The sequence below is a fragment of the Agelaius phoeniceus genome, chromosome 14 (genome assembly GCF_051311805.1).
Source record: "Agelaius phoeniceus isolate bAgePho1 chromosome 14, bAgePho1.hap1, whole genome shotgun sequence".
Classification (NCBI taxonomy): domain Eukaryota; kingdom Metazoa; phylum Chordata; class Aves; order Passeriformes; family Icteridae; genus Agelaius; species Agelaius phoeniceus.
In genome coordinates this window covers 2,919,458-2,932,881 of record NC_135278.1, presented here as the reverse complement: position 1 = coordinate 2,932,881, position 13,424 = coordinate 2,919,458, and the positions used below count along the sequence as shown (strand labels likewise).

The 13,424-nt window shown below is 42.6% G+C and overlaps 1 protein-coding gene across 1 annotated transcript; it reads right to left on the bottom strand.

The window, feature by feature from the left end:
• Positions 1-205: 205 nt before the first annotated feature.
• CDX4 (caudal type homeobox 4) lies at positions 206-9,701 on the bottom strand. The gene is made up of 3 exons (XM_054641664.1): positions 9,269-9,701; positions 4,226-4,371; positions 206-412 (listed from the first exon to the last, which is right to left on the bottom strand). The coding sequence occupies exons 1-3, from the start codon at positions 9,699-9,701 to the stop codon at positions 206-208; spliced, it is 786 nt and encodes a 261-aa protein (XP_054497639.1).
• Positions 9,702-13,424: the final 3,723 nt, after the last annotated feature.

Here is a 13,424-nt window from a genome sequence, read left to right as displayed (position 1 = left end):
AGCAGCACAAAGTCCCTGAGATTTTTGCAATAATTAAAACATTTTGGTTATAGGCTCAGATTTCCTGCTTAGAAATCAGCACTCTGAGGGCAGATAAATGAAAATGGTCCCTTGGGAAGTTGAGTTGCCAAGGTGAGGGGTGGCAGTGGTGGAGAAATCCATTCTTGCTTTTCCTTTTCTTCCTGTTTTGGTTTTTTCCCTCTGTTCATTCTGAAACTATGACTTGATGAATGTCATTAGGCTGTAATCCATTTATTCCATGTGGTGGTGGGAACAGAGAATTTGACAGTTCATTTGGACTGAGTGAACCAGAGTCACTCTGAGCTGAGCCCCCGCTGCCATCAAACTGTGAGATTTTCTTCTTGATCATTTTTCTCTCTTTTGCTCGGCGATTCTGGAACCAGATTTTCACCTGGGGCATTATAAATGATACCTGATTAATTCAAAGTGCTGCTCAACCTTTTACAGTAATCATAGCAATGGAAATGTAGGTAGGTTCAAAAACACTATTTAAAAAACCCAAAACCCAAAGCAAACAAACAAAAAGCCATGAGGAAAAAAGCCCCAAAAGCTAAAACCAAACCAAGAAACCCTCCACCAACCAAGATACCTAAATTGTGCAGTGAAAAGTTTTTGCATTATTCTGTATTAATTTTTGGCATAATAACCAATGGAAAATTGATTTTTTCTTTCTTGATTTCTTTTTTTCTTGATTTCTTTTTTTCTTGATGCAAAGTGAACACACTGTGTTCTATTTAGGAACACAGAAATCCATGAACTCATTGACGCTCAGGCCACAGAGTTCATCATTTCAGCTTTGCCATTGTCATAATTTAGGAGATGCAATTATGGATTAATTGTGAAGATTTCTTTATTATCTATGTTACAGATTAATTCAAAGCCAAGTAGTGAGGGTTCTTTTTCTTCATTTATGTTGTGAGTGATTTTTGTGAGTGTATATATTCTTATATATTTAAAAGTTTTGACTGTTTTTATTACTGGAATATATAGTTAAACATGCATTTTACAGATACATATGTACTGTTATGTGTATAAATAGATATATCAGCATTACTTAGACAATTTCCCAGGCTCAATGTGCAGGTGAAAAACTTATCTGTTTAAAATCTACTTTAAGTATCTCTATTCTCTTTCCTTATGTGAAAGTGTGAATGAGGAGGAACTTGTGTTTGTGTTTTCCTGCTTGCCAACTGTGTTCTTAATTCACAATATTTGTTACAGCTTTTAAGGTGTGTTCAATACCCTACAATATAGAAAGTTGTACCCTTACTTTGTATTAAAAATCTCAGTGATTTATGTTTATTTTTTACTACCTTGCTGGTAGTGGCATGAAGAAGCATTTAGCTTTGTCTGTCCTGTGGAAATGCTGATCAGTTATGTATTTTGTCTATATTCTACTAGAAGGAACTTGACAGGTGAAAAAGGGGTGGCATTAGGAGCAGCAGCTCTGTAAAAGGAAACTGCTGGTTTTCTGCAGGCTCACTGGTGACTCCAGGCATGTCTGTGTTCTAAAACTTGCAGAGCACTAAGGTGAAGGTTGCAAATCTCTCATAATTGCAGTTCTCTGAAAATGTTCCAGTGCAGCTCTATCCTACTGTGTGACAAACTCAGTCCATCCATGATAAACTTGGGTTTTGTTGTTCCTGCCTGGCAGCACTCACAGTCTGTGCAGTGCACTCTGTACTGTTTGGGTCTGGGACTGAGCATCACTGCACTAAAATATGTTTGTAAAATCCCAGTGCTTGATCCTAAAACACCACAGATTGTCTCTGCATTCCTACATTTCCAGCCCCCATTGGCCCCTCTCTACTCCCTGCTCTTCCACAGACTGAGTGCAGAATCAGAGCAGGCCACTGAAAGAGGAACATTTTAAGAGACCTGAATGTGTATATTTAGAAAGAACAAAAGCTTGTAAAATTCTAAGAAGAAAGATCTCTAGTTACTATTTACCTCAGGGCAATAATCTGGTTTTTAAATGAGGTGACTAATTCAGTAGCACCAGATCTGCCCTTCTCCTCCAGCTGTAGCAGAGCCATTGAAATTCTGGAGGCTTGGATCCAGCAGTTATTATTTCCACACACTGTAGAGCTGTGCTTGAGAGAAATGCTCTCCAACACAGGGATTTTAGGGAATTCTCATCCTGAGTTCCTCTAGTGTGTGTATGAACATGGCTAACACGGCTCCTGTGCCCTGCTCATCCTTTATCCAGAACAGACATTCAATCTGTACTAGGCAGGAGTGAAGGCAGAGTGCTCTCCAAGGGAGCAGCAATCCAACTATGGCCTTGAGCATTCCCTGGATGGATGGTCTTGGCTACACACAAGTGGCAAAAAGAGAATCCTGAGTTGAAAATCCAAGGCTGTAAAACCTCCCTGAATATGCTGAAATCTGACAGAGGAAGAATGTGGCCTGTGGAACTTGTGGCAATATATTTGTAGCAAAAAACCCCCATAGATATCTCATTGGATTGAGTTTTAACTTTCCTTTCTTCCAGCTGAAATATATCAAATGCTTTGGATTTTTTGCTGGCCATTACTTGGTGTGATTTCAAGAAGAAATAAATTTATGAATGTTGTAACTCTTGGGACCATAGCTAAGACCTGTTAAGCTGAACTGTTTCAATTCCAGCTGGCATCAAGCTAGACAGTAAGAATAACTGCTTTTTAAAGTATGAGTTAACTCCTAATGTTGAGTTCCATCTAACTGCAGGGTTCTGTCAAATGAGTCTGTTAATAACTGTGAGGCTGTGTAGTGGATTCTGTGTCAAATGCAGAGAGGCAGGAGGTGGCTGCTGCTGTGTCCCCTGGCAGTGCCTGGGCACTGTGGGCACACCTCAGGGGTGCTCTCTGTCCCCTGCAGTGCCTGGGCACTGTGGGCACACCTCAGGGGTGCTCTCTGTACCTGTCCCCTGCAGTGCCTGGGCACAGTGGGCACACCTCAGGGGTGCTCTGTCCCTGTCCCCTGCAGTGCCTGGGCACTGTGGGCACACCTCAGGGGTGCTCCCTGTCCCTGTCCCCTGGCAGTGCCTGGGCACTGTGGGCACACCTCAGGGGTGCTCCCTGTCCCCTGCAGTACCTGGGAACTGTGGGCACACCTCAGGGGTGCTCCCTGTCCCTGTCCCCTGGCAGTGCCTGGGCACTGTGGGCACACCTCAGGGGTGCTCTGTCCCTGTCCCCTGGCAGTGCCTGGGCACTGTGGGCACACCTCAGGGGTGCTCCCTGTCCCTGTCCCCTGGCAGTGCCCAGGTTCTGTGGGCACACCTCAGGGGTGCTCTCTGTACCTGTCCCTGTCCCTGCAGTGCCTGGGCACTGTGGGCACACCTCAGGGGTGCTCTCTGTCCCTGTCCCCTGGCAGTGCCTGGGCACTGTGGGCACACCTCAGGGGTGCTCTCTGTCCCTGTCCCTGTCCCCTGGCAGTACCTGGGCACTGTGGGCACACCTCAGGGGTGCTCTCTGTCCCCTGCAGTGCCTGGGCACTGTGGGCACACCTCAGGGGTGCTCTCTGTCCCTGTCCCCTGGCAGTGCCTGGGCTCTGTGGGCACACCTCAGGGGTGCTCTCTGTCCCTGTCCCCTGGCAGTGCCTGGGCTCTGTGGGCACACCTCAGGGGTGCTCTCTGTCCCTGTCCCCTGTCCCCTGGCAGTGCCTGGGCACTGTGGGCACACCTCAGGGGTGCTCTCTGTCCCTGTCCCCTGTCCCCTGGCAGTGCCTGGGCACTGTGGGCACACCTCAGGGGTGCTCTCTGTCCCTGTCCCCTGGCAGTGCCCAGGTTCTGTGGGCACACCTCAGGGGTGCTCTCTGTCCCCTGGCAGTGCCTGGGCACTGTGGGCACACCTCAGGGGTGCTCTCTGTACCTGTCCCCTGCAGTGCCTGGGCACTGTGGGCACACCTCAGGGGTGCTCTCTGTACCTGTCCCTGTCCCCTGCAGTGCCCAGGCTCTGTGGGCACACCTCAGGGGTGCTCTCTGTCCCTGTCCCCTGGCAGTGCCTGGGCTCTGTGGGCACACCTCAGGGGTGCTCTCTGTCCCTGTCCCCTGTCCCCTGGCAGTGCCTGGGCACTGTGGGCACACCTCAGGGGTGCTCTCTGTCCCTGTCCCCTGGCAGTGCCTGGGCACTGTGGGCACACCTCAGGGGTGCTCTCTGTACCTGTCCCTGTCCCCTGGCAGTGCCTGGGCTCTGTGGGCACACCTCAGGGGTGCTCTCTGTACCTGTCTTTCGGAGAGTCCCAGGTTTGCTGCGAGTTCTGACTTCCTCCTGATTGTGATGTATCTGTTGCAGTGAAATTCCTTCTCTAGTTCCAGTCTCTGGTGATCTGTGTAAACAACCCGGTACTTTTCTTTTGTTCTTGTTTTACCTGGTTAGAAAAGAAAGATTATTCATATATTGAGTTGGGTTTTTCATAGCAGCTTGCAAACATCTCAGGCATTTCCCAGACATTAATGAAATACAGGATACTTGTGTGGGATTGTTTGCTGTGGAACAGAGCAGGAATAGAGGTGCAGGGTGAAGTAGCAGACTGTTGGTTACCATAACTGTCTTTCCCTCTTTATTTCCCTTCTCTCTAAAGATATATTTAAATGTGAAGCTCTTAAGTGATAAACACCCTGAAGCATCTTAAATAATTCACAGCAGTACATAATTGGTGCTGGCTATATTAATCTCAAAGGGGTTTCATTGCAGTGCTTAGTGAAGTGACTTCTGTGTCTATGAGAGCATAAATACCCAGGATTTCAAGACTGAGCTTCAGTCCCAATTTGTGCAGTTGTACCGTGGCCTATTTCTTTATCTGAGTTTCCAAAGATTGCTTCTGTAGCACAAAGGTATGTCCTACTAGAAATGTTGAAATGTTTTTGTTTTCTTGTGGCCATAGGATAAATTTAGAAGTTCAATAATAATTGAATGTACTTTCTCAAAAAGGTCCAGTCTTGCAAGGTGCTGAGTGCCTGTAGGATATTCCTGAGGGTTCTCTGTGCTGGGCTTCCCTTTAGAGTTGGAGGTACTTGACAATTTGTAAGATGAGGCAATAAAATCTTGTAAAAGGATTACAGGATCATCCTCTCTCTAATGTATAAAAGAAATATTCTTAGATATATCAGATAAATACTGTTAAGAGAAGCATTACTAAATGTTAGAATGTATCTATCATTTAATATCATTTTTAAGCAATTCTTCATGTAATAATAATCCAGAGAGATCCGTTTTCAACTTATTTGTTCTCCTTTGCACTTTCAACAACCAACTAGATAGTTTTCCTTTTTTCTTCTGATCTTCCCAGTTTTTTTTGATGTGAGTTTTCTGGGACAAACTGTAGGACAAAGACTCCTTTAAAGTGGTTCCCTAAAATCCATTGAGGTGTTAAGATGAAGCACACGCCACACAAAGGAGCGACAAGGAGATCTTATCAAGAACCCCTTTCACATTCAGAAACACAAGCCAATTGGTTTGGAATTTACAAGCCCTAAACAAATGTCAGACGCTTTCATCTCAGCAGAAGAAAAAGGGACAGAAATAGATGAAGGAATATTTTTTTCTTCAGTTCTCTTTACTTTTGGACCGACACCGAGGACAGACTGGGATATTTTTATCTGAAGGTAGACATAGCTGAAATAAGCATAATTAGGGATATTTTCCCAAATCTCTGCCACTTCAACTTCCAGCATAGAAGATTTTCCTGCCTAAATTTGCAGGACTAAATCATTCAACTAAGTTTACTTTTTTCATGGTACAAATCGTTGGCTTTGAAATATTTGCCCTCAGTGATAGTTCTAATGCTAACAATAGTATAGATATTCAGGTTCCTTGTAAACTGAGGGCTTAGAGGGAATCTTTGAAAACAAGTTAAAATTCAACAAGGTTATTCCGGCCTCACTATAATCAGCAAATATAACCATGATTTGAGGGGGTGGAGAAAAGGAGTAGTTTTCCCCATTCCCCTTGGTCATAAAATTCACAGAGTATTTCTTCTGAAGACAATAAAGCTGGGAGAAGGCCTCTTTATTTGCTGTGAAAATCATCACCCTTTCCGGCAATATAACTCCTGAAGAAAAGAGGGAGAAGGAAGAGACAAGGCTGCATATCAAAGCAAAGAGAAGTGTTAAAAGGGTCTGTTGCCTCAATATGACAGATAGGCCTCAAAACCTCAGACAATGTAGGCCAGTGGAAAATAGATGTCACAACTAATTTACAAAGAAAAATAAATTAGCATTAAAGCAGGGGCCTGGCCTTTTTTCCTGCTATTCTGTTTTGCTTTCTGGCCATGTTTCTGCTGTTCTGTAATCTGAATTACTTGTACATCACAGCTTGTTTGAACAAAGACATAAAATGTCTTGGCTATGGTTTGCAAAAAATCCCGTGGCTGAGCTTGTAACATATGAAAATCACGTTGATCTTCTGTTTAGTCCTGTTAAAGTCCCTTCTCTTTCTGAGAAGGGTCACTCCCAGATGAAGTTTCATATGAAGTTTTAAACCCTTTTTCTAGGCCTTTTAGATACCTTTTCAGTAAGTTTTACACTTTGAAGTTTCTCTTGCTCTCAGAAAATTCACATCTTACCCCGTTGATTACACAGAGTTTAGAGAATAATTGGAAGTTCTGCTCCAGCATAACTGAAGTGGATGGCAGATTTTATCATGGATTTTCAGTAAAAGCAGGATCAGACTATCAGGAATTCCTCAGATGTTCTTTTCCTCACTTGGAGGGCCTGACTGGGAATGTCTCTTTACCAAGCCCACTTCTGTTTTTTTAAAAATGTCTTATTGCCTTATATATTTGCAATGTTTGTGTGTTTGAAGTAAAACAAAGGTTGGTTCTGAACATACAGTTATGGTCCTTTAGCCAGTTTCATTTCAAATCGCATTTTATCTGTTGAAAGGACAGAGTACTTCTGTCTTTGATCTTGTTTTATCCTGAAGATTGACTTGATCAGGTAAATTTTCATTTCACTTTACCTGCAATTGAATATTTTTGGTATCAAATGCGAAATAAGAATATTGAAGCAGAATGTAGTGTATTTAATAGAGTCTAAACAGGGAGGAAAAATTCCCACTGACATCTCCTCACTCAATAATTCCCACTGTTTTTAGGACAGTATTTCAAGAGGCTCTCTCATCTAATGAGATGTGCTGTGGTTTCTGTTCCTCCATTCTACTCACATACACTGATGTGTGTACACACCAGTGGAGTTAAGGACATACACATGTTTATGCATAGAAATGTATTTGTAGAGTTTAGGGCTGTCATTCTGGGATTTTAAAGCAATGAACTTTATTAAGCAGTGATAACATTGAAGGAGAGGAATCAGTAGCTACTTTGATAACCCAAATAACATTATGGCAATAAGGAAAAACAGCAAGTGTGTTTCAAAGAGGGGTTATAATGGCATCAAGTCAGTTTTCTTCTAGAGAAAACACTGATAAGGTGGTACAAAGCAGTTACATGCATAATTTAGTCTTGTAATTGATTTGAATTCTCTTCCATTTATCACAATTTTTTTCTGTGACAGGATTAAAATTTCCAGTTTTTTTTTTTTTTTTACACCAAAAGCTAAATCTCTTTGGTACTTTTCTTGTTTTGAACTATTACCACATTTGTGCTTCACTCAAACCATATCTTTTTTAAAGGTGGGTTGATGTCTTGAGCTCACTTCTGTGAAGTCCTCAGCTGTTTTTAACACTTCAAAGGATTGGGTTTTAGGAATGCACAGCCTCAGGACATGCAGCTATTGATGGGCTCTGTTCCACCTGTCCTGAATGGTTCATAAAGTATTTCAGAATGTGTCTAAATCCTGTGTAAGAAGCACTTTTGAGACTGGAGATGAATTTAGGCCCAAACCAGTGTCTCTGAATTGCAAATATATTTTATAACTTTGGTGCATGAGAAACCTTTCAGGGTCTTCCAAGACTGTTCAATAAGTGTAAAGCAAGGATTTAGATTTTTAAGATGTTTAAGAATGTTATTCTTTAAGAATGCCCCACATTGAAAATTCAGTGCCAACATGGCACAGCCAGGGCTGCCTCGTTGACATTCAGTAGTCTCAGCTGAATTTGATCTACACTCAAGTCTTGCATCACTTCTACACCTGGCAATCTCCAATGATGTTAATGAAGTTCCTGGGATTTACATGAGTATACAGAAGGGGGGACAGCAGACTGAATCTGCCTGGCTTTGAAGGCCTTTGTAGAGGCTCCAAGTGGCAGGAGAGCATTGTGATATCCTAATGTTCACCAGGCATTTTATATTTAGTAACAGAGGCAAAACAATGTGTGTCTGCTTTATAATTAAGAAACAATTAGCAGGCTAATTTTGCTCCTGAGTAATAACCATTTGAAGGAGGATTCTGTCTCCAGCAGCAGTGCAGATTTTCTGCGTTTTCGAAGATTGCTCCAATTGTAATTACTCTGCTTTTTTTTGAGCATTTCTTTGATGCTCCCTAACACACACTTATTACTTTTAACCTGAAGCACAAATTCAGCAAACCTTGCTACACCCAGTTTCCACCTTGGGAATACACATGGAAGGGTTCATCTGGAGGCAAGAACAGGCACATCAGTGAGTGCAACTTGCAGAAAAGAGATTTTTAATTGTGTAAATGTGGAAGCTGAAAAATTATGGCACGTAAGGAAAGTAAAGCTGATGTGAAATTAAATTAAAAGGAAGCTTAACCAAGGAATTATGTGATCTGCAAACAAAATAGTCTATGCTGATTGTTTGAGTCAGATTGCTTCTTTAGGAATATTTGTGCTCACCTGATAAATCTAGGCAGAAAAATGTGAGACAGGAAAATTGCAGAAAATTGCATAATCACTGCAGTTAGATCAGAGCATGTGGTTTTCTTTATAATTATTGAGAAGTCTAAAAGGTTTAAAAAGATCAACCTGATTCTATATTGATATCTTCCCTGCAGCACAAAATAACTGTGTAGTATTTCTGTCTGTAACTGTTAAATATTGCTGAATTGCTCCATAAAACCTCTATGATTGTCATGTTTATCACACAAAATGCTTTCCAGGGTGTTCCAACAGGGATCCCTGGAGCTGAGACCACATCAGCCATTCCACTACAGCAACCACAGAAAGACTTTATGGGAGAAAGTGAAACTAGCACAAATTTAGTTAAAACTGCATTAAACAGCAGTGGGCTAAATAAATGTCATAAATGACCCACCAACCTATGTGCTTCAAGTAAAGTTAATTATTTCTAAGTTCAGTGATAGCAGAAGATGCTTTCTGAGGTTGGAAGTTGAATTTGCACTCACCAGCAGCGTTGGTTTGCACGGTTTTCCTCATCCACTCATAAGAGCTGTGCCTTTGGCTGTTGGGAGAGATTTGCTGGGCATGAATTGTATCTACAGGAGGTAAGGGCGCAGCAGCAGCAGCGGGGTGCAGGGAGCTGTAGTCAGCAGAGCCGTAGGAGCCCTGGCCAGGGGACGAGCCATTGATGTGGGCAGCGGGCGCGGCGCTGGAAGGGCCTGGGCCGTAGGCGCTCCAGTCCTCGCGCTGGGGGCCGTAGTGGGAGCCCCAGGCGGGCGCCGGCTGCCCGTGGCTGTCCAGGGCTGCCACGGGGTGGTATCCCATGTAGTCGGAGTAGGACGGGGCAGACACGAAGTTCTGCACGGGCAGGCTGTTGTTGGCCCTGCCAGCTCCCGGGTACATGCTGGGCTCCTTCTCCAAGAGCGAGCTCACGTACATGGCTGTCCCAGCTGTAAACACGGCGTCACAACATCTTGGTCCTCAGTGTCTTCTTTCACTGCTCAAAAATATTTGTGTTTGGTTTTCTCTAATAATGCCACTCTGCTTGCAATCTTCTACTTCATCCTCTTTTATTATCAACTGTGTTACCAGGTGCTGGTGGTAATGGTTTACCAAGATCTTGTCTGACGTCAGCCCAACTGCCTGCCTCATAATTACATTTACATTCAAATGAAGGGCTGACCAACCCCACCTTGCTGCTGGTTCTGGTGCTTTCTCTTTCAGAGAACTTTTATCTATCCTATTATCCTGCCCTGATATTCAACAGTGATCCCAGTCCTGTAAGATGATGCAACAGTTGCTTGGATTTGTAACTTAAATAGTTAAGTAAATCGACCTTTTAAAAAGAAATTAGAGTGGTAACTATTATAGCAATGTTTAATATTCTTCTTGTCTGAAACCTTTATTTTGTCAGATATTATCAATCAACAAATAAATCTGTTACTCTCTTAATTTCTCATATAATTTAAAAAAATCTCCTTTTTAGTCTTTAATGGATACAAATGGATCAATTTGAATAACTGTAATTCAATAACTTCAAAATATAGAGAGAGCACCTTGTAAACAGCATGTCTGGAGTATAAGCGTCTCAAAAATGCTCCTCACATTGTTGATGTTTGTAAGAGGTTTTCCAGAACGGGAGACTTTAAAGCTCTGACTGTAAGACACATGTTCACACTCTCCCCATCCAGAGTGATTTAAGAGATCCCTTCATCTGGTGGCCGTTGCAAACTGATAAATTTTAAAAAGCAGACAATAAATCTTCCTAACAAAGATGGTGCCAGAAGTACAAAGAAAATGACTGTAAAAAGTAGTGAAAAAAAGTCTTTGATTAGGCCCAGGAATATTGTTGGCTTCTGTTTCAAGCCAACCTTTATCTGCCTGAAAGGAGGCTGGTTCCTTCCTCTGAGGCTGCTGGCTATAGTCTGCTTCCCTTGGCAGCTTGGCCCGGGGAAATCAGCAGGGAGAGACATCTGGGTTGTTAAGTTTGTGAATCAGAAGTGCCCTGATGCTGCTCTGTGACACACGGATGCTCCCCGGGTCGATGTTCGTGTCCCTCTGAGAAAAATTATTCTGAAAGTGGCTTTATATCCTGTTACCAACAGCTTGTTATTAACAGGAGAACTAAGCCACACCCTAGGACTTTAGAATTGCCTCTCTGGGTAGTGTGGCTGCAGTTTGTGGAGTGAATTCGCTGTATTTTTATTTTGGATGGGTTTCTTTGCAATGAGCTATTTGTAGGGGCTATGCTTGCAAAAGAGGTGCAAATTACAATGAGTTGTTTCCCTTTACAGAGGTGTGGGTTTTCATTCAGTATCCTTTGTATTTTGACACTGCTCATATTCACACATCCCTTCTAATTCCAGCACTAAAGGATTCTAAGTGTGTACTTACAGACAGGAAAGATATTCCTCTTCTCTTTAGGACTGGGCTTTTTGGGGAAAGAATTTGTACTGAGAAGCGTAGCAAAATCTTTGTAATTAATTTTGGTATATTCACAGAATTCTACATTAAACGTTGGGATCCTCAGAATGTTGAGGCAAGTTGCATGGGATAGTGCATGGAAAAAATAAGATCTTCTGTAGTTGATGTACCCTTGTAAAAATCAACATTAAAAATAAATGGAAAGATGCTCTTATTCCCTTTATCTTGAAAGACACAGAATTGTAACACAATTGTTGAGAGCCCTCAGACTTTTTAGTACTGAATGTTATCCAAATTAAAGAAGCTGTGTTTCCTGTACCCTTGGAGTATTTGTCCTGTTTGTGAGCATTGTCCCCCAGTTAAATTCCCCTGTATTGCTGAGTGCTGTGCAGGGCTGTCAGTCATAGGCAGATCCATAGCAGGGGAAGGTTTCAGCTCCATTGGCTCCATGGCATCAAGGGTATCCATGAGCATTGGCTGCTCAGAGATTTCAGCTCAGCCCTGTTGTCTGACTTCCCCCAAACACACCATTTTCACATCCCTGTGAGTGATGTAATCTCATATTCTGCAGTAGGTGATGGGAACATTTAAATCCCTGGGGTTTTTTGGGATGTCTCTGCACATACCCCCAGAATTTCAGTATCACCTAATCATATTTTTTGTATCTCAGAGCGTTATCCTTTATTCTCTGTTCTTCTTTTATCTTTTGTTTATGCTCCTCCTTTCCCTTTCTTGTTTTGCCTGTTCCATTATCTGAATTTTCTTCAGTTCTATTTCGATTCTTTCCAGAAGATAATTAGATCAAGATACTCCAATGGCAATTTGCTACACTGATTTGATATCAGCTAACAATAGTAAGCTTTGAATAAGGCATTTTGTTTAAAAAGATTTACATAGCAGGATAAGATTGCTGAGGAGGACTGCAGATTTTTAACACCAGTGTGAGAATAAGATAACTAAAATAGCAATGTTCAAATGATCTGCTCCCTGGGTCTGATATCTCCTATTCTGTGTAACAGAACAGGGTGGAGATATTAAAAAGGAGCTGTACCTTTGCATGTTGTCTTGTAGTTTGAGGCCACCAAAATTTTGGCGTAGCTCTCTGTTTTCTGAGGGCTAATTGACTGTTAATCCAAGTCTGCCTTCCAAGGATCACTTCTTGGCCATGCTCAGCTCCTTCCTGCTCAGCATGTCAGCAGCTTCAGAGACAGAACCACTGAGCCTGCCTTCAGTGCAGTAACTTAGGCTGCACTTCCAGGGATGTTTCTGGTGGGCATTCAGGGAGTACAAAAAAGAGAGGAAAAAGTGAACTGCCATTGCCTTGGACTGTGTGTGGGAGGGCAGTGGCTGCAGCGAGGGTTTGCTGTGCTGCTGGAACATGGCCCCTCTCTGGACACTCTGGGGTGGTGGGGAAGTGAAAACAGTTCTGAGGCACTGGGCTGGACATCCACAAAGCTCAGCCATGTGCAGTCTTGTATTTGCAGTGTTTTCTGCAGAAACAGAACAGATCTGTGTGGCACCAGCAGCAGCAGTGCTGTGCTCCTTGGCAGAATTCAGAGAGATGGATTGCCAGGAAAACTGAACTCCAAGGTTGTTTCTTTAATTCACCCATTCAAATGCCAGGTGTAATTTATCTACTAAACCAGTGGCCATGGGAGTTGTCTCAGTGGTTGTTAAAGTGAAGTTTTATGTGTGTTATATCAAATGTACTTTGAGATCTTTGGAGAAGAAAATTTTCAAGTTTTCTAACAAGTGGTTGATGAAAAACTATCAATAATTACAAGTGTGGTACTCAGCACTGGAACTCTAAAGGGTTGTTTGTACAGGCAGTGGAGATGGTGCACTATTGTATAAGAGAGCAATTCCACCCCAGTAATAATAACATAATCACAAATGTGCAATTAAGTGTTTTAATGACAGCTATTAAAACTGCAATTTCAGGACTACTGTTACTTTAAAACTTGCCTGTAGAACGATAACTTGCATTAAAGGTGTTTACAACTCTGATAGTTTTTATTAGGAACCCTTACTCATAAAATTACTCTTCCTTTTATATGGAGATAAGAAGACAATAATCTGTCTGTCTTTGGAGCGTGAAAATGATGTGAAATCTCTCTTGTTTTGGAGAATCAAAAAGCAGGTGAGCTGAATGTGCCCCTTTGTGGCTCAGGTTTGTTTTCTTGCCTCCACATGACCACTCCAGTACCACTGCAGGCTCAGGAATGCTCCTAGCTCATG

Excerpts from the sequence above, each read along its gene's own strand:
- CDX4 (XM_054641664.1), bottom strand. The coding sequence starts at position 9,701 with ATGTACGTGAGCTCGCTCTTGGAGAAGGAGCCCAGCATGTACCCGGGA. Across the intron at positions 4,372-9,268 it reads CGTGCAAACCAACGCTGCTG|GTAAAACAAGAACAAAAGAA; the intron begins GTGAGTGCAAAT and ends TTTTCTAACCAG. Across the intron at positions 413-4,225 it reads TGGGACTCTCCGAAAGACAG|GTGAAAATCTGGTTCCAGAA; the intron begins GTACAGAGAGCA and ends ATAATGCCCCAG.